General features: G+C 56.1%; 1 protein-coding gene across 2 annotated transcripts in view; it reads right to left on the reverse strand.

Moving 5' to 3' along the window:
• SLC6A17 (solute carrier family 6 member 17) overlaps positions 1–18531 on the reverse strand; it is a 36680-nt gene extending 18149 nt beyond the window's left edge. The window contains exons 1-3 of one of the 2 annotated variants that reach the window (XM_036344130.1): positions 18130–18531; positions 3810–4180; positions 489–646 (exon numbers count right to left, since the gene is read on the reverse strand). In XM_036344130.1, the coding sequence (XP_036200023.1) occupies positions 489–646; positions 3810–4095 (444 nt within the window). In that variant the 5' untranslated portion in view covers positions 4096–4180; positions 18130–18531. Of the gene's footprint in view, positions 1–488; positions 647–3809; positions 4181–17576; positions 17897–18129 lie in introns of those variants that run through there. The other variant, XM_036344131.1, reaches the window with a different exon arrangement.
• Positions 18532–18638: the final 107 nt, after the last annotated feature.

Raw genomic sequence — 18638 nt, forward strand, 5'->3', positions numbered from 1 at the left:
GCTGTGCCAAAGCCTCGCCCCCCCGGGCGCTCCTGTCTGACCCTCCTCCAGCTCTGCCCATGAGCACAACAACAGGACAAGGATGCCCGTGCCCAGGGCTGCCTTTTCCTGCCACCCACTTGCCCAGTTAACAACCTCTTTACCCAAGGAAAGAGGAAGGGCCTCCCTCGCAGGGAGCTACGGGCTGGTAAGCAGGGCGGAGTACCGGGGCGGCTTACATGTGCCTGAACTCCAGCAGAGATGTCCCCGCACCCCCTGTGACATGTCCTGGCCTTTCCTCCTTCATAACATTCCCAAGTTTATACCCTGCTTCAGGCAGTGGCAACAACTTCCAGTCTCGGAAATAACGGTCCCGAGACCAGCTGGGAGCAATTCCCACATTGAGGGGCTCCTTCCCTGTCCTGGACCTGGCCCAGGACTCCTGTCTGGAGACCCAAGAGCAGCCCCTCTGCCTCCCAGGAAGGGCCCGGGGCCAGCCCCCGACTCACGATGCAGCTGGAGAAGCCGATGCCGCCCAGGCGGGGACACACGTAGTGCCACACGCCGATGCTGCCCCGGCGGATGCGCTGGCCCACGGCCAGCTCCAGGAAGAAGAGCGGGATCCCGATGATGATCAGCAGCACCAGGTAGGGCACCAGGTAGGCACCTGGGAGGAGAGGAGGATGTGGAAAGGTGTCTGAGGCTGGCACCAGGGTAAGGAGGGCTGGCAGCCAGTCCTACCGTCCGGCCCACATCTCTGATCATCTCAAACCACCCCTGGTCCTTGTGCTCCTCCAGGGATGGTCTGGCTCATTGGTGTGGCCAATTGGAGGGTCACCCAAACCCTCCCCCTTCCCGGGATTCCCCTCACCTGAAACACGAAGGGAGGGTCCACGGTACATCAATGCCTCCCGCTTACAAGGCTAGACCCAAAGACAGACAGAGAGACAGGCAGGCAGGCGGGCAGACAGACACTGTACTGCCTCTCAGAATCCACATATCCAGTCACACGCCAGCAGACACACTTACCAGCGATGTACTCTGGGGACAACTGTTCACCCCCCTCCTACAGAGCAGCAGCCCAGGTGGAGTGGCCCCGGGGCACAGACACCGCCCTGGGCCAGACAGGGCGGACTGGGGAAGCGGAGGCTCCGCAGGGAGATAGGTCCGACCAGCGTGGCCGTGAGTCCATAGCTAAGTAGGAGGAGCGGGAGAAATGAGCAGCTCAGGACAGTGGAGCTGGGAAGATCATTAGGAGAGAATGGAATCGCTGAAGATTCCAGATGATAAATTAAACTCTGTCCTGGGCTTCGCAGCAGACAATCTCGTTTCCAGTGACAGGGCATTTAGCAGGAAAATTAAAATCTTGTCTGGACACAGACGAGCGATCCCGTCGAGAGCTGTGCCAATGACCTAGTCCTGTTAGCAATGCTGTTGGCACAGCCCTGCCTGTCCGCCTAACGGGACGAGACCAGCACCAGTCACCAGTGCCCTGATGGTCACCCAGCACCCCCAGACCAAGCCCAGTAAGCTGGGAGTCTCCAATAGACCCTCCAGCCTCACCGCTCTGCCCCCTATCCCATGATTGGGGAGCATCCCACATACTCCCCAGTATGTGCTCAATCTACCAACCTGAGGGATGGGCATCTCCTGGGCACGAGACCTGGCACTGGGCAACAGTCAGCTGTTATCTAATCTGTACCAGGCATAGGCAATGAGGGAACGTCAGGACAACAGAGGGTCAGACGCTATCCAGGGAGCCAGGGCAGAACCTCCAGGTTCACACGAGCAATGTCAGCACACGCACACGCACACACACACACACACACACACACACACACACCACACACACACACACCCACACACACCATACACACACATACACACCACACCCACACACACACCGCACACACACACACACACACACACACCACACACACACACACACACCACACACACACACACACACACCCCACACACACAGACATACACACCCCCCACACACAAAACCAGCTGACCACAGAGCTAACTGGGAAAGGCTTCCAGGGCAGGCAACCCACTGAGCCTCACACATAGCAGCCAGCTCGCTAACTCACACATGCACACATCAATGCCACTCGTCACTGACCAGCAGCCCCATCACGGCCCTAACAGGAGGGCGGGTCAGGCTTATAACCTATTCTGTCTTGATCCTGGGCTCAGGAAACAGGAGAGGAGTGACATGACCTGCAGGACAGCAAAGGGACACAGCCAACTGGCTGTGTATTTCACCCCCATGTCCTTGGGTGGCAAGATGTGCAGGGAGATGGGTTTCGGGGTGTCAGAGAAGTAGGTTGGCATCTCCTGTGGCTGCTTTTCTCCTCTCCCCGAAGAACCAGGGAAGCCTCAAGGGAACGCTGCCCAAAGAGGGGTCCTCAGCAGACTGGCCACCCGCCACCTAGCACCCTTCACTCAGCCCCGTCCCCTTCAGCAGGCCCAGGCGCTGCCTTGCCTGCTGGGCTCCCCATCAGCCGAGGCCGCGCTAGTAAGCACAGTGTTCGGGGGATGTGAGCTGGGGCAGCACTTCGGGGCCATCAGAGGTGCTTTTCCACATTAACCCTTGTTGAAATCACTTGGAAATGCACCCTCTTCTACCTTAGCAAATACACTTAGGGACACACCTGGATTTCCTTTGATGTCCCGGGCCTGCGAGAGCCTCAGGCCATCAGCCTGAGCAGCAGGGAGCACCACTCAGGCGGTAGGGACTGGGTCCCAGGGTCTCTGAGGTCTCCTGGGTCGCTAACAGTCTATGTCTCAGTGTAGTTTTGAGTCTCATTCTGGCCCACCCCAGGGTTATTCCTGGGATTTGAAAGACTGCCTCGGGGTGTTGAGACCCAGTAGGTGTTGAGACTCAGACTCTGGGGAGAAGAGGTTTGATACCAGAGTAAGATCCTCTAGGCCAGTGGTTCTCAACCTTCCTAATGCCGCGGCCCTTTAATACAGTTCCTCATGTTGTGGTGACCCCCAACCATAAAATTATTTTCGTTGCTACTTCATAACTGTAATTTTGCTACTGTTATGAATCGTCATGTAAATATCTGATATGCAGGATGTATTTTCATTGTTCGCGACCCACAGGTTGAGAACCGCTGCTCTAGGGGATTCAAACTCAGCGAGCGGCATGAGGACCCCTCCTAGGTGTGGTGATTGCGTGCACAGGCCCTGGGGCCAAGCTGTCCAGGCTTGAATTCTGACTTTATCAGTAGCTGTGTGACCTTGAGCAAGCTACCTAACCTCTCTGTGCTTCAGTTTTGCAGTCTCTTAAATGAGGATGATAACAACATGGGGTTGTTGAGGGGATTCAATGGTTGAACCACATGAAACTGATGCTTTGATTATTCCAAGATGCTCAAATATCAGCAGTGTCATCTATTTCAGACTAATATCCAGTAAGTACTTAGGCACCTAGTAAGCATTTAATATAATGGCCAGAAGCTGCTCTTTACAATGTGTAAGACACCATGTTATAAGCACTCTACATGCAAAGCTCTTTTCATCTTCCCAACTCTCCTGTCAGCAGGAATAACTATTATTCCCATTTTACAGATGAGGAACAAAGAACTGAGGCTGCATGCAAAGAGCTGACTGGCTTGGCAGGGACTTGAACCCTGGCTGTCCGGGTTCTTGATAGCTCTTAGTGCTTAGCAGTTCCTGGGGGTCTTACTCCGCAACACTAAGCTCCAACCTACAAGGGTTCCCATTCTGCCCAGGACGGGGGAGCGGGGGTCCTTTTCACCCCTCAGCCCAGCCCATGTGCAGGGCACTCCAGGGCCAGCAGGCCTGCTTCTTACCGCCTCCGTTTTTCTGGCACAGGTAGGGGAACCTCCAGATGTTGCCGAGGCCCACGGAGAAGCCGATCTGGGCCAGGATGTACTGCAGCTTGCTGTTCCAGGCCGGCCGGTCCTCGGTGTCCAGCTCCTCCTCCGCCGCCGCCTGCTTGCCACCTGGCCCGCCCGCCACGTTCAGGACGCTCTGCTTGTAGTCCACCGGCTCCTCGAGGGCCAGCAGGTCGGCCACCGACTCCGTGACATGCTCGCTGCTGTGCTCACGCTGGGTCACCTTGCTGTTCTTCGGCATCGGTGACACTGGGGCCACGGGCCCTGCTCCCCAGCACACAGAGAAGGTGGGACTCGACTGCTGTCAGCACCTTCTCATCCGGGACCTGTGAAGCCAGGGGAGCAGGGGAGGGTTAGCTGGCCTGACCAACTAAATCAACTCCTTGTCACACACGCGGAGCTGGTCCGTGGCATGAGCTATTGAGCTGGCCCTCCTCCCGTCGGGACTCAGTTTCCCACAGGGCTTATCTGAGCACCCTCAGAAGGGCAAATCTAACAGGCAAAAGAGGCCAGACCAGACACCAAGTCCCAAGCAAGGGTTGCCCATGGCAGCACCGCTCCCTTTCCCACATGCAGATCCAAGTGCTCAAGCCCCGCTGGGTCCCACAGCCGTTGCTCCCGGGGCTCAGCCAAGTCCACGCTCTCTGTTCTGTGGAGCCTGAACCCCTGCAGGGACCCGGGAAGCCAGTGGCTACCTTCTCTAGGAAGGGTCTTTCTATTCAAAACGTCGTGGGCCAGCGGCATCCAGGGGCTGGTTAGCAATGCAGTGTCAGGCCCATTCCACACCTATTCAATCTTCCTCTGTATTTTTATAGGATCTCCAGGGCATTCAAAGGGATATGAATATTTGGTGGGGAAAGGGTTAGAGTTCTCACACCAGGGCCTGGTGTCTCCCCCGGACACCAGGCCCTGCTCCTTCGTTCCCCAGGCAGGAGCGCTGACCAGGCTCGGCTAGGATTCTGGCACCAGAGCCCTGGAGGTGCCAACAAACCCTGGGTCATCGCTCACCAATGACATTATCTGAGGGCCACTGGAGCCAAGAGCTGGTTCTCCATCCTTCAGCGAGTTTTACAGCAGATAATGTCTCCACAAGGGGGCGGGGGAAGCAACGCGCTCCCCTGCCAATCCTCATCTGTCTTTCATGCTTCCCCTTAAGAAAATAAAGCACCAAGGAAGTGAATCCTTTGAAGGATCCCGCATTCTGCTTCATTTCAAAGCACTTCCTCATCAAGCGGAAGTCAGAGGATGTAAAATTAAACACATGTACACCTGGCCTGCAGTTGCCCTGCATCTTCCCAGAGATGTAAACTGCCCGGCTCTGTAATTGCTGAACTACTGGAGGAGCTGCCTCCGGAAGCCGGCTCCTGTCTGTTCCCCTCAGATATGCCACCTAAGCGGCCGGGCAAGGTCACTGCACAGCAGAAGCGTGCCCAGCTGCCCTCCCTGCTGGCCTCGGCCCACACCTTCTGACTCCAGCAAAGATTGAACTTCAAGGGGACCTGGCCAGCCGAATCCTGCTAATGAGGCTAGGAGGCCTGGCCGATGGGGACAACTGTCCACGCTGGTCTGCGGGGTTAGCCAACCCGCACAGGCCAGGCCTTGGACCACATCAGTGAGGACAGTGAGTCTTTAGTGACTGCCAGCCCAGGAATAGTCAGGGTCTTGGGCTTTGGGGAGACTGGGACAGAGCCAGCTTGCCTAGGAGACCCCAGAATTCCCTAGAATACACATGGCTCTCTGTTGGGACTCTGCAGCGGGTCAGCCAAATATCCCAGTACGTCCTGGAGATGCCCCAGGTGGGAGTGTGTGTCCACGGACCCTTCAGTCCTCAGCCTCCCTGGGCTGCTGTCCTGCCCATGCTACACAAGCAAATGCTGCCCAAGGGCACTGTGCCAGGGAGGCCTGTGATCTCACCTGGGCTTCCAGGTGAGGCCCTCCCCCATCCCTGACAGCAGGTCCCGGTCCCCAGGTCACTTAAATGGAGTGAACCTGAGGCACCCGCCATGGCTGCTTGTCTAGCTGTCCCACCTTCCCTACAGCTGACACCGAGAATTTTGATTAAAACTGGAGCTGAGAGAAGGGCCAGGTCCTGCTGGAGACTGCAGTCGGCAGGGTGCCTCAGCCCCGAGCCTGCCTCCAGGGCCGCCTGCAGCAGGATCTGATCAGGGCGATCTGCAATGCATTAGGTTTGATTTACTGCACATCCTGCCACAACTGAAGCAAAGCAAGGGGGATTCCGCAAGTCTGCAGAATTTATCTTGATGCTGACCCATTGGAGAGCGTGCTTCCCCATAAATAGCCTAGTGACTGGCAGCTCTGGTCACCAACATGAAAAAGGGCTGGGGGCGGGGAGGGCGCATCATTTTAGACGAGGAGGGCTCAAGGACAAAATCAGCACGTTGTGGTAAAGCCAGAGAGAGGTACCAGAGCAGCATCAGGGAAACCACAAGAAACAGCTCAATGCGAGCTGAGCTTCTCCCTTCTTCTCAAGACATCCCTGCTGTGCTCAGCACCCTGCACTGCAGGATGGGGCCCAGGGGCCTCCCATGCCGTCAGGTCTGCAGGATGCAAAGTGCTGGTGTATGCGCAAGCTGAGGCTCCGGGCTGGGCTGCAGCCACGACTGAACCTCCCGAGCCCAGTGAATGTGCTCAGATGACAATGCCCAAGTCTGGTACTAAAAATATGAAAGCTTGAGGGACCCTAGCACCATCCTCATTTTATGAATGGGGACACTGAGGCCCAGAGAGAGCGACTGAACGGCCCAAAGCCACTGGGCCAGACTCCTCGGGGATGGGCACAGCAAGAAGGTGGTGGTGGTGAAGATCAGGGGCCTGGAAGTCAGACAGACCTGGGTTTGAGGGCTCCCATTGCATCCATTCATTCATTCATTCATCGCGCCATTGCTCACTTGACATACATTTTCTGAGTGCCTCTGCTCAAATGTGTCCTCCTCAGGGATGCCTTTCTGGAGCCTAAAATAGCAGCCCTCCAGGTTGCCACCCCCGCAGTCACCCCTTGTTATTTCTCTCTAGAGCAAGGACCACCCCTGGCCCTGATATGTCTGTTTCTTTCTTTAGTACCTGGCCCTTCTAGGAGAAATGGGTAACTGCCACAAGAAGAAATATTTGGCTTATTTGTTCGCTGCTGGATCCCTCGCACCTAGAACGGAGGGAACATAGGACGTTGCCCAGGTGGCACAGATGTCAGCACCCAGGCCTCCTCATGCCTGTGCTCTCTCTGTGCTTTTTAAAGGGGAGGTGGGGCCAGCAGTGACTTGAAACAACCCTCCCCCCCCATCCCTCCTGGGGTCCCTATGCTAAGGAAGGTCAGCTTGCAGACCAGTGCATGGGAATCCAACGTGGACCCAGCCAATGAGCCCAAAGCACAGGCTGGGACAAGCGCCCAAGTAGAGAAGGACCCAGAATTCCTCTCTGTCCTTCCTTTGCAGGTTGGGGAGACAGCCCCCATCTAGGTATCAGAAGGCCGGCAAGGTGCAGGGCACCTCGCCACCAACTGAGCACACGGCACCATCGCCCTGACCTCCCAGGGCCTCGCGCTCCCTGTGTGTGAAATGGGTTGGTCTGGATGATCTCTGAGGCCGTCAGCTCTGCATACATCCCAGGAGCGCCCCTCGTGCACGTGGGTGAGAGTGAGGCCTGCGAGCCCCAGGCTCTAGCCGCCGCCGCGCCTGCTTGGGCCTGTGTCATGCCACCCTGTCAGTTGAGAGCTCGCTGTCTGCTTTCCCCAGGATGCTGGCTTCTCCACTCAGCTCCCTTAGGGTCCCGACTTGGAAAAGAAATGATTCCCTTGAGTTTCGTGGGGCGCCCTGTGGACACTCTGACAGCCAGCCTAGCCGGACTGCAATCGTCCCCCAGAGTAGCTGGGTGGGCTGTTAAAGTTGCTTTCTCGAGCAGCACGGGAGACGAGGTTCCGTGGTGTTCTCTGAAAGGAAAGGCTCCATGACTTAAAGCACAACGCAGATGGGCTCCAAGGCCCAGGAAGCCGCGTGCCACGTCTGTCACCTAGCAACCGTGCAGCTCGCAGCTCAGAACAGCACGTGAGAGCGGCAGGCCTGTGCCACTGAATTGTGCATCTTCCTAAAGAGATAAAAACACCGACTAGGAAGCAGACAGGTAAAAATATCTCCTGCCCGGGGGAGGGCTCCACCACTTTGCAATAACAGTACTCAGCAGTGACCTCAGGGGTGCAGGATGGCTGCTCAGCCCAGGTCAGGGCCAAGCGGGAGTCCCTCCAGCCCACAGGCCCTGCTGCAAGGCTGAGGTCCGCCCTCTGAGCATCTGCCTCCTGGGGTCGGGGCGTCTCTTCCTTGGGAAGGTTGTACCACGTAATTCAAGGGAATCACTTATTTTCCAAGTTGGAACCTTAGGGGAGCTGAGTGGAGAAGCCACCATCCTGGGGAAAGCAGCAGCGAGGAGACTACAGATCCCACAATGCCCTGCTTCTCTGAGCCCTTGGGTCTTGTAGCTCTGGAAAGAGTGCTACACCTTCCCAAGCCAAAGCAGGGAGAGCCCCCAGGTCCGCAGGCCCTAAAGCCAAGGTCCCATTCAAGAGGAATCGCTTGGGAAGGAAGCAAGTTGAGTCCTGTTCTCTCTGAGAACTTGATGGCTTCCCAGTTTCCATGTGGCAGCGGGTTTTGGCCCCAGCAGCTCTCCTAATTGTCTCAGACCCTCTGGACTGCCACTGAGCCCAAACAGGTGACTCCTGTCACAGGCTCACAATGTCCTCCAAATTATCTTTGTTTTACTGGAACCACCTGGAGCAACTGCTCCTGACAGGCCCTGGCCTTGGCTAGGTGGCCGCCCTCCTTGGGTTTCTCACCCGGGACACACAGGCAGGGAGCCCAGCACCATTCTGGACCTCGCATCCCGCTTCCTCCATCCAAAGTCACCTGTCAGTGTGTTTGGATCCGTCCTCCTTCCCACCCTGCAGGCTCTGGTCCAGACCTCCCAGCAGGCTCCCGGCTCGCTTTCCTTCTAGGCCTTCAGAGGCAGCTTCACGAAATCCCACACTGCCTGGCTCCGGCTCCCTGTGACATTTACGGCTCCTCCACTAGGCCCCTCCACCTCGCGTCCCCCGCCCACCCACCTCTCCCGCTGCATGAACCCCTCCCAGTCCCTCCGTACTGAAGTCCCTGAGGGTGCAGCTAGCTCAAGGCCCACTGTCTGGCCTCCATGACACTGTGATTCTCTAAGTGAGAATGAATGTCCTTTCTTTCCCCTTCGCAGCCGGCTCCTGGCAACACTCTTTTACGTTTTTTACCATCTGCCTTTCTAGTAGAGCTGCTTGTTTACACGGCTGATTCCTTTTCTAAGTGTCCTGCCTGGCACATGCGGGGCAAAACATGATCCTTATGGATGTCCCAGAGTCCCCGCCTTCCCACCCTCCAGGAACAACCTGCTTCCTAGGTTGACATCCTACCCACTGCCTTCGCCTTTGAAACATAGGGGCAGACCTGGGAGCCAACAGATCTGCCTGGGGAGATGGTTAAGCCTCCCAGGAGGTCTGCGCGCCCAGCTAGGGGGCCCTGGTGGAGCGCAGCCTGCAGCACATGTGTGGGGGACCCTGGGGCTGGGGCACCAACTTTCTGTTCCTTATTCATCTGGAAAAGAGGGAACAGTGCTTACCTACCCACTAGGCCTGGTTTCCACATGGACAGGAGGGGAAAGAGAATGAAAAGCTGATCGAGAAGCCAGACAGAGCGATCATCTCTAACTCCATTTCACCAGCTTGCGGGGTTTGACCCCATCCTTGCTTCTACCAGGCCAAATCCTGGCGTCTTACTATTACACATGCTAATAAATATGATATGAATGAACTGAATGAGTGAATAGATGAACTGATGCTTGAGCCCCCCCCCCAAATTTTCTAGTCTGATGTAATTTCCAGCTTTAATCCCCCCTCATTCTGCTGCGATATTCTGATCCCAAGACCATCGTATGCCCATGTATGGCCCAAGAGGAAGTTCAAAGCTAAGGAGAAAGAAGTCTGGCCATTGCTCATTGACTTTTGCTTCTTATAAAGGAGCCACCCACTTTCTCCACCCGGTAGACAGCACCCATCCTCACCTCCGGGAAATAAACACCAGATAGGCACAGTCTTGGCACAGAGCGTGCCAGCGGGCCGCTGGGCCCCTTCCTAACACTGGCTCGGGCACAGTGAGCCTTCTGCAGCCATCCTGTCATGCTCTCCAGGCGCGGTCTCTGCAGTCAATATTTTGTTTTCTTAGTCAAGGAGGAAGGGAAGCAAAAAAACGGGCAGATGGTCGGGAGGGGTTTGGGGCAGGAGCTGGCACTGGAAAACGTGGGCGGGGCCAGTGCAAACCAAAGCTTGTGGTTTAGATTTCCCATTTCACGTGGGGGAATACGTGCCGGTGGGGATGTAGCAAGACCAGCACCGTGGCCGCCCACAGACACCTGACCCTGCGCTAGAATTCAGGTAGAGTGGGCGGAGCAATAATGACAAGGACAAGAGCAACACGCAGGCAATACTTCTTGAAGACTGACTCTGTAGCAGCCACTGCATGGAGCAGCCGTTACGTACTTTAACCCGCCAGTAAGTGTGCGAGGCTGGTACCACTGTGATAACCATTTTACAAATGAAGAAGTCCAGGTCTAGAGGGATGAATGACCTCCAGTTCACTGAACTTAAGGCCCTTTGATGCTGCTACTTGCTTGAACTTACCAGAAAGGCTAACGGAAGGATTTTACGCACCACCACCTCCTGACCCACAGCTGATTTGAGACGTCATTGATTGCACATCATGTCCTGATTCTAAGGTGTGACAATGTGCGAAACTATGCATCTTGGAACTGATAAAATAAGGCACACAGTCAGAAAGTGGAGGCCCTGGGTCCCCACCACCATCTGACCCCAGAACCACAACACCGTCACAGAAAGGTCATGGGTTTGGGATCTGGGGGAACCTGGGTTTGAGTCTGGCCTCTCACAATACTAGCTGTGAGTCTTTGGAAAAGGACACAGCCCCTCTTTGTTCCAGCTTCTGGATCTGAAATGATGGGGTTGAGGCTCCGACCTCACAGGGTTGCATGAGGATAAAATGAGATAATGCAGGGGCACCCACAGACCAGCGCCAGGTTCCTGTGAGAACACAGGGAAATGGGCTCCAGGAACAGAGGCGCATCCACCCACTGCCCCGCAGTGACCTGGAACTGACCTGAACAACACGCAGGCGCCTGAGGACGCGAGGGCTGGCGGCGGGATACAGGGGCTTGGCGCTCTAACCGACCTCCCGCTTCCCTCTCCAGCTGGAGGAGACTGGAGCCCAGAGACTTCTGTGAACTAGAGCTTCTGCTGAGAATAAATATGGGATTCTAAAAATCCCTCTCTCCCTCCTTCCCTTCCCTTACTTCCTTCAGTAAATATTTACTGAACACTAACTACGGACCAGGCCCTAGTAGAGCAGGGAACAGAGCAAACAATGTTCCTGCCCTGTAGGATGTGTATTCTAGAGCAGGAAATGCAAAGGCCCTGAGGCAGGACCAGGCACGCTGGATGAGCGCAAGGACCAGAAGAAAGGACCTCATGCCTAGAGCAGCCAGAGCAAGGGAAAGGTGGACATGCTGGGACTGGATGAAGCTAGAACCCTGAGCAGGCAGGACTCGGAGGCCATGGACAGGACTTTGGGTTTCCTTTCAAGGCCAACAGGAAGCTGCTGGCAGTTTGAGGCGGCGAAAAATGTTACCCACCTGCTTTAAAAGGGATCACTCTACAGTGAAAAAATATCCTTGGTGAGGATTAACAAAATAAATAAATAAATAAATAAATAAATAAATAAATAAATAAATTAAGGGGGGGGGGGATCACTCTAGCACAAGTAAAGAAACAAGGAGGGTAGGTAAGAGATGATGGTGACCTGGCCAGGGTGGTAGATGAGGTTTAGGCTTTAAATAGAGAGATAAACAGATGATTCCCAGGTGAGGAAGGGCACACACAAGTAGCCTGTCCCGATTTGGAAAGCCAAATATTTTTAAAAGTCAGATGTGAAAATTAAAGTCCAGGAGTCACTCCCTTCTTCCCTCCTTCCGGGAGGCCCTTGGTGGTGACAGATGGGTCCCCACAGCCTCTGCCCAAATCCTCTGACCTGGATTTTCTTAAAGCCACTATTTTCTCTTGTCTCAGAGAGAGAGGCGGAGGGAGCCCAGGGTGTCCAATTACCTGAGCTCCCCAGCAGACTGCTGAAGAGCACTTGAAGGAATAGGATCAGGAACCCTTAATTACAGTCCCAACAGGATGTCTCTCTCCCGAGAACCGGAAACGTCTGTCTGTTTCCTCACCAGCCTTCAGAGCTGCATTGCGGAGGGCTGGGCAGAAAAGCCCTCCTATCAGGAACAGGTCGCAGGACACAGTGGAGGGAGCAAGCATCTTTGAAGACCTACTATGCTTACGTATGTTATGTATCCTCCCCCCTCAACAACTTGGCATCCAATAGATGTATTGAACAATGTAATCCTCATTTTACAAACAGAGAAGCCTTAGCTAAGGCAAGACAAATACCAGGGACAAGAGGACCCAGCCATGAAGTGGGAGAATGGGGATTTGAACCATGGTCTCCCAAACTCTGCAGCCCATGTTCTTTCCAATGCACTAGTGCTTTCCGATCTTTTGCATGTCTGACCACAGAGAAGAGCCAACGGGTATGGCACACTGGGGTCCATGGAGGGGACCCTCCACCGAGGCTGCTCCAGGCTACTCCAAAGGATGAAGGCATCCTGATTATGGCCACACACCACCCATCTGTGGCGCTGGTTAGGAAGTTCCCCAGCGTACCATGCTGCCCTGCAAAGCGATACACCCGAGTCTTATTCAGCAAGTCAACAGCGGGACAGTCCAGCTAGCACCATTTCCCCCTGAGGCAGGACCTCCATACCTGGCCAGGTCCTTTCCCAAACCAATGACATAATGTAGTTTGGGGAGCAGTTTTCGGGGATTTCTTCCAGTCATTCTAAAGAACTCCGCACAGCACCAGCAGACAGGCTGGCTCTGCGGTGTGCCAGGACCGTGGACAGCGCCCACCAGGCCCTCCTGGGAGTCAGTGAGGGGCTGCCCAGCACAGAGAATCCACTTTCTGTCCCTCAGACACACCCGGGGGGAGGAGGTCTGTGTCCTCTCTGAATGCTCACCTGGAAACACCTGATGAAGCCACACCACCAGGTGACTGTCCACATCTCTTGAAAGGTAGCTTTATCACACAGCACCCCCACCTGCAGTGGGATTTAAAACCACTGGAGCTCAGGCCTCTTATAATTAAAGGCAAGATGCAACCAGCAGGAATTTGGGGTGTGGACCAATGAATTCTATTTGCAACTGAAATAGGTGGCAAATTAGCAGTGCAAGGAACTCAGCAGAAATTCTAATTAAACCAGCAATTAGAAATGATGGGCCACAGTGAGCGGCAACTTCTTACCTTAACCGGGCCGAGCCCTCGGCTGGCTCTGGAAGGCAGAGTGGCAGCTCGGTGGGACCAGTGTGGCCGGGGAGATGCCCCCGGGCATGGGAGCTGGGGCGTGTTTTCCTCTGGCCCCACGCTTGCCCCATGAGGCCACATGAGGGCCTTAAGTCCCACCTCCCAAGTTGGGGACTCAGGCTGCCCGGAACTCACCTGACCCAGAATTGTTCTCTAATGGATATACCTGGTTCTGAACGTGAGAATAATGCAGTCCAGTAATTCACCTGGTCCCCTTGTACCTGAGCTCCTGTTCTCACATGTGAGTTTCCTGCACAGTAAATATCTATGTTTTTGAATACCTGAATATACCCATAGATGAACAATGTTTTTATTTCTTAAATTATTCATGCTGGGTGGGGAGGGGTGGTTATCAAAGGCATCTGCACAGAATGGATGCCCATGAAGCAGGGGTGTCTGGAAAGGTCCTTGGTATCCACTGGGAGTGGGGGGGGGGAGCATTAATGCCTACGCTCCAATGATCCACCCTCACTTACAGGACCTTCCCACCAAGATCATGGGTGGTTTAGGGGTGCCAGGCGGGCTAGGATAGTGTAGGCCTGTGTCTCAGGGTGATTTCTCAGAGAGAGAAGAGATGGAGAAGCAGGAGGAAGCAGATGCCAAGCTTCCCAGAATGCCAAGGACACAAGGGGCAGAGCCCCCGAGGTGAGGAGGGTGGGCTGTCCAGGGGACAAGACCAGGGAGCAGCAGCATCCCTCTGAGCAGCCCATGCGGGCAGCTGCTGCGAACAGCCCTGGAGTGTTAGCAGTGCTGCCCTGGGTCTCACCAGACGCTTCTGCAAGGCCCTGGCTCACACTCTCCAGCAGAGAAACCTGACCCACCCAGTTCCCACCGGGGTCCTGACTCTGCAGATGCAAAAGGCCTCCTCCGGGCACCATGCAGTCTGCTTCCGCTCTCCCCTCACTGCCCCAGCACCAGCCCTGGCCTGGACAAATGGAGGGATCCAGTCTGCTCTCGCTCTCCCCTCACTGCCCCAGCACTAGCCCCGGGCCTGACAACCTATGAGGAAATGAGGCCAGGGAGCCAGAAGTCTGGAAGAGAAGGCCAGACGTGACCTTCTTCTGGATTCCCACCCTCGTGCAAGCACGTACCGCATTCCCCAACCTTGCCAGTTTAGGGCTGTCCATTCTCTACCAACTTCCCATTGGCGGAGGCTCACTGCCCCCTTTCTCAGGGCATGAGCTCAAAGAACTGGACACGCATTCAGACAATCTCGTTTGGATAAATGCCTGGGTGGTCAGCAAACATTTATAAAGAACTAATAATGCGACATATCACATCGTGGTCAAGGGCAGGAAGTCTGGAACCCGACAGACCTGAGTTCTAATTCTCAGGTTGCCACGCACGACTCGGGTGACCTTGACCAAGTTATTTAACCTCTCTGAGCCTCAAGTCCCACATCTGTACAACCGCCAAGAGTAAGATCGGTCTCCTGGGATGGTAGCAAAGATTAGACAGGATGGTGTATGAATAAAGCACTTAGCACAGCGCGGAAGCCTCCGTAAAAATCAGGATATTATCGCTGGATGCCAAGACCGGGGTGAGCTTCTGGAGTACAGGCCTGCACCCGCCCCTCCTAAAAGCTCACTGTAGGCATTTCCCCACAGATCCCCATCCCACCTGAGTTGGGGGCGTGTACTAACAGCTCTACCCATGGTACTGTGCTTCTGACCTTTGAGAGCCTGGGACAGTAGCAGCAGGCGGGGGGGAGGGGGGAGGGAAGAAGGCTGATGTAGGAGGGCTTTGCAGGGCCGAGTAACGGTTTATTTCCCACCCCGGAGATCCAGGCTCCAGATGTGTGGCTGTGAGGACTTCCTGAGCCCAGCCTGGGAGGGGGTGATAAGTCAGACCTGCTTCTGGGGGAAAAAGCCCCAATTCATCCTCCCTTTAAATATTCTGCTGCTTCTCTTAGCAGCTTTGAAGGGATTAATGATGAATTGTCCTCCTGCAGCAAATCCGACAGGCATGAGGGAAGGGAAGGTGCCCAGACAGAAGGCACCTGCTTCTCAGGAGTCCTCTCACCTCTGTCTCTAATACCTTGGAATTTGCCAGATCCAATGGGAAGGGCATGGATTTCCAGGGTGCATGTGCCCTCCCACACACACATATTTCCAGGAGCAAGCTAGAGACCCCTGGGCCAGCTGGCCTTTTTGCTGCACTGGGGATCCCCCTATTGCCTCCACTCTTTAGATAGATAGATAGATGATTGATTGATAGATAGATAGATAGATAGATAGATAGATAGATAGATAGATAGACTGATTGATTTTGGAGAGGAAGGGAGAGGGAGAGAGATAGAAACATCAGTGATGAGAGAGAATCATCAATTGGCTGCCTCCTGCATGCCCCCTCACTAGGGATCGAGCCTACAACCTGGGCATGTGCCCCAACTGGGAATCAAACCATGACCTCCAGGTTCATAGGTCAATGGTCAACCACTGAGCATTGCCTCCACTCTTGAGGCAAACACATCTCAGCTCAGCACCAAGTCTACACACATTACAGAGGAGGGGAGCCAGAGCCCGAGTCCTTCAGAGAAGGCAGGGAACACACTCCGTGGTCTTGCAGCTTCCAACTCCCCTACAGAGGGGGCAGGTGAGGAGGAGGGTGGCAAGACCTGCTCCAAGGGCAAGGACCCCTGCAGTCCACCCAGCAGGCATGTAACTTGGGACCAGGCCACAGTCAGGGACAATCTTAAGGAGTCAAGGTCTGTGCTGGAGTCTCAGCCAGCCCAGGGCACCTTGCAGACCCAGCCCAGGCTCCCCACCAGCCCTGTGCTCACTCGGGCTTCCCCGTTCAGGGTCTCCTGGAAGAACTGAGGGGTGGAAGTAGGTCAGTTTGCAGCTGAGTTGCAGGTGCTTCTCTCACGTGTGAAACCCTGTCACCTTCCTTTGTCTCCACCCCAAGGAGCAAGGGCAGGGAGGGAAAAAACCTCTCCTGGTTAAGGTCCATAAAGCAAGAGGCGGGGAACTCACACTTAATGAGCATGTGGCAAAGGCACCATAGGTGTCCCTGTTTTTCAACTGAGGAAACCAAGGCTCCAGAGGTAAACTGACTTGCCCAAGGTCACCCCGCGCTGGCACATGAAGAGCACTGGGCCTTTCTGACCACAATCCCAGCGCCTCCCCTGCAGCTCTCCTCCACCTCCCCACCCCAACCTGACCCTGCTTGCCTTTCCCAGGGGTCAGAGCTCCAGAACCCTGGCCCAGGAGCCAGGCAGCCTGAGTCTGCTTAGCTCCCTCTGAGGACTTGCCCACTTCTGGTTGGTGGCCCCCCAACACCGGGCGGGCGCTGTGGCTGTTCCTGCTCACAAGTCCCGGTACCGAACTCCATTCAACTCACGAGCAGCTGACACCGCGCTGCCTGTGACTCAGGCCTAACAAACTCACTCCAGTCAGAGCGAGTGGGCACGACGTGCCTCCTGCACTGAGTCACCTCCAGGCTGAGCTGTAGGGATTCGCTGAAACTCACCACCTACTTAGCCACAGCTGCTCCATCTGAGAAAGAGCCAGCAGAGGAGCTGGAGGCTCTGATGGTCTCCATGGCTGGGCCACGGCCAAGGACAATCAGGTGTGACCTCCAAGCCCTTCCTGCCAGGTGATGGGCCCACCTCACCAGGCCCTGGGACAACGTAAGCGCAGCATCAGGTAGACAAGCCCCCACGGTTACCCTCCACACACTCTGACCTTGTTCTCCAGACACCAGCCTAAAAGGATCTAACTAAAGTTTTGATTTTTTTTTTTTTTGAGTCGTTAAGGATCTTCTTAGTTTCTGGAGATTCCTGCTAACAAGGGCAGTGCCCTCCAATGAATCTTCTCTCTCTCCAATCCAACCCCACCAGCTTCATGTTCACAGCTGAACTGCTCCAAAGACAGGCCTGGTTAGAAATTTCTAATCCAAAGAACTAGATAAAACACTTCTCAAAGGAAAGAGGAGTAGGATCAAATTGGTTTTAAAAAATTTCTCTTGACAGCCACTTGGTCCTGTAAGGTGAGTGGCCTCGGGATTTCTGAACTGGGAGGCCTAACAGGGCTGTTTGGGCTTTAAGAGGAAACACAAGGCTTCCTTCCACTGAGCGCCCCTGGAGTGCAGCGAGCATCCGAGCCTCTGACGCACAGGTATAAACGGGGCGGAGGCCACTCTCCGGAGGGGGCGCCCTGGAGACCCCACCCCGCGCACGTCCCCCATCTCCGCCATTCCGCTCCGATGCGCTTACCTGGAGGGAGTATGGGCTTCCCGCTAGCTCGGAACTCAGCGAGGACCAGCCCTAGGGGTGGGAATTAAATACTCATCTCGGTCATGAGCACTTTGCTTCTCCAGCCAATGATACCGTCAAGGTCACGGGCCTGAAGCAGAGCGGCAGGGGCTGGGGTCTCCAGCCGCACAGGAACTGCGCCCTGAGCCAGCGCAGCTCCAGGCGGTGGAACCAGTGGCCTCCTCCCGGGTTCGCAGGCGCCAGCCTTGCAGCTCCGCCTCAACACCTCCGGAGTTCTGAGGCCCATCTAAGCCCCGGAAGCCAGCGTCAGGTGTCCAACCCCTGAGCTCGGCGCTAGACACCCCCGATGCGTCCGAGGAGCGCGACTCTCGGGCTCCGTCACCAGGCAACGGAGGCTGGAGAGGGGGGAGGAGCCCGGGCCACGCAGAGCCCGAGGATACCCGGGCAGCGCCGCCTCGCATCCCGGTTCTTAGGCCTTCCTGGCTGGGCGGGGCCGGCACAGCTGAAGGTGCAGCGGCTGACCCTGTAAAGCCAGGCTCCGGCTGCGACTCACCTGTGCCTTGCGGACCGCCGCGCACTCTGCCCCTGCACTCCCTCGGAGCAGCTGCGTCCCCGACGGGCGGCGGGCGCACAGCCCCCTCCTCGGGCAGCCCGAGTCCGGCGGCAGCGGCACCGGCCGGGGCTGGGAGGGGACGCGGAGCCGCGCGCCACCGACTCTGCTGGCTTCTCGCTCCCTCCCTCGCCGCCAGTCCCGGCCCAGCTCCCGCCCGTGGCGCGCTCAGCCCTCTGGGGAGCGGCCCGGGGACTCAGGTCCCGCGGCAGAGGGAGCCCGTGGGGCTGCGGAAGCCGGGACCGAGTGCCGCCCGCCCTGCGCTCTGGTCACGCCGGCTCTGCAGAGCGGAACGAGCTGGGCGGAGCGCGGCGTGCTCGCTGTTCCCTCGCTTTGCGAAAGGCCACCCTGGCGGCGGGGTGCCGTGACGCAGGCTTGACTCACGCGCGGGCCCGCGTCAATGCGAGGCTTTGGGGCCACGAGCGAGGCTCTGGTGGAGGGGGTGGGCAGGG

This window comes from Myotis myotis, unplaced genomic scaffold (genome assembly GCF_014108235.1).
Source record: "Myotis myotis isolate mMyoMyo1 unplaced genomic scaffold, mMyoMyo1.p scaffold_m19_p_18, whole genome shotgun sequence".
Classification (NCBI taxonomy): domain Eukaryota; kingdom Metazoa; phylum Chordata; class Mammalia; order Chiroptera; family Vespertilionidae; genus Myotis; species Myotis myotis.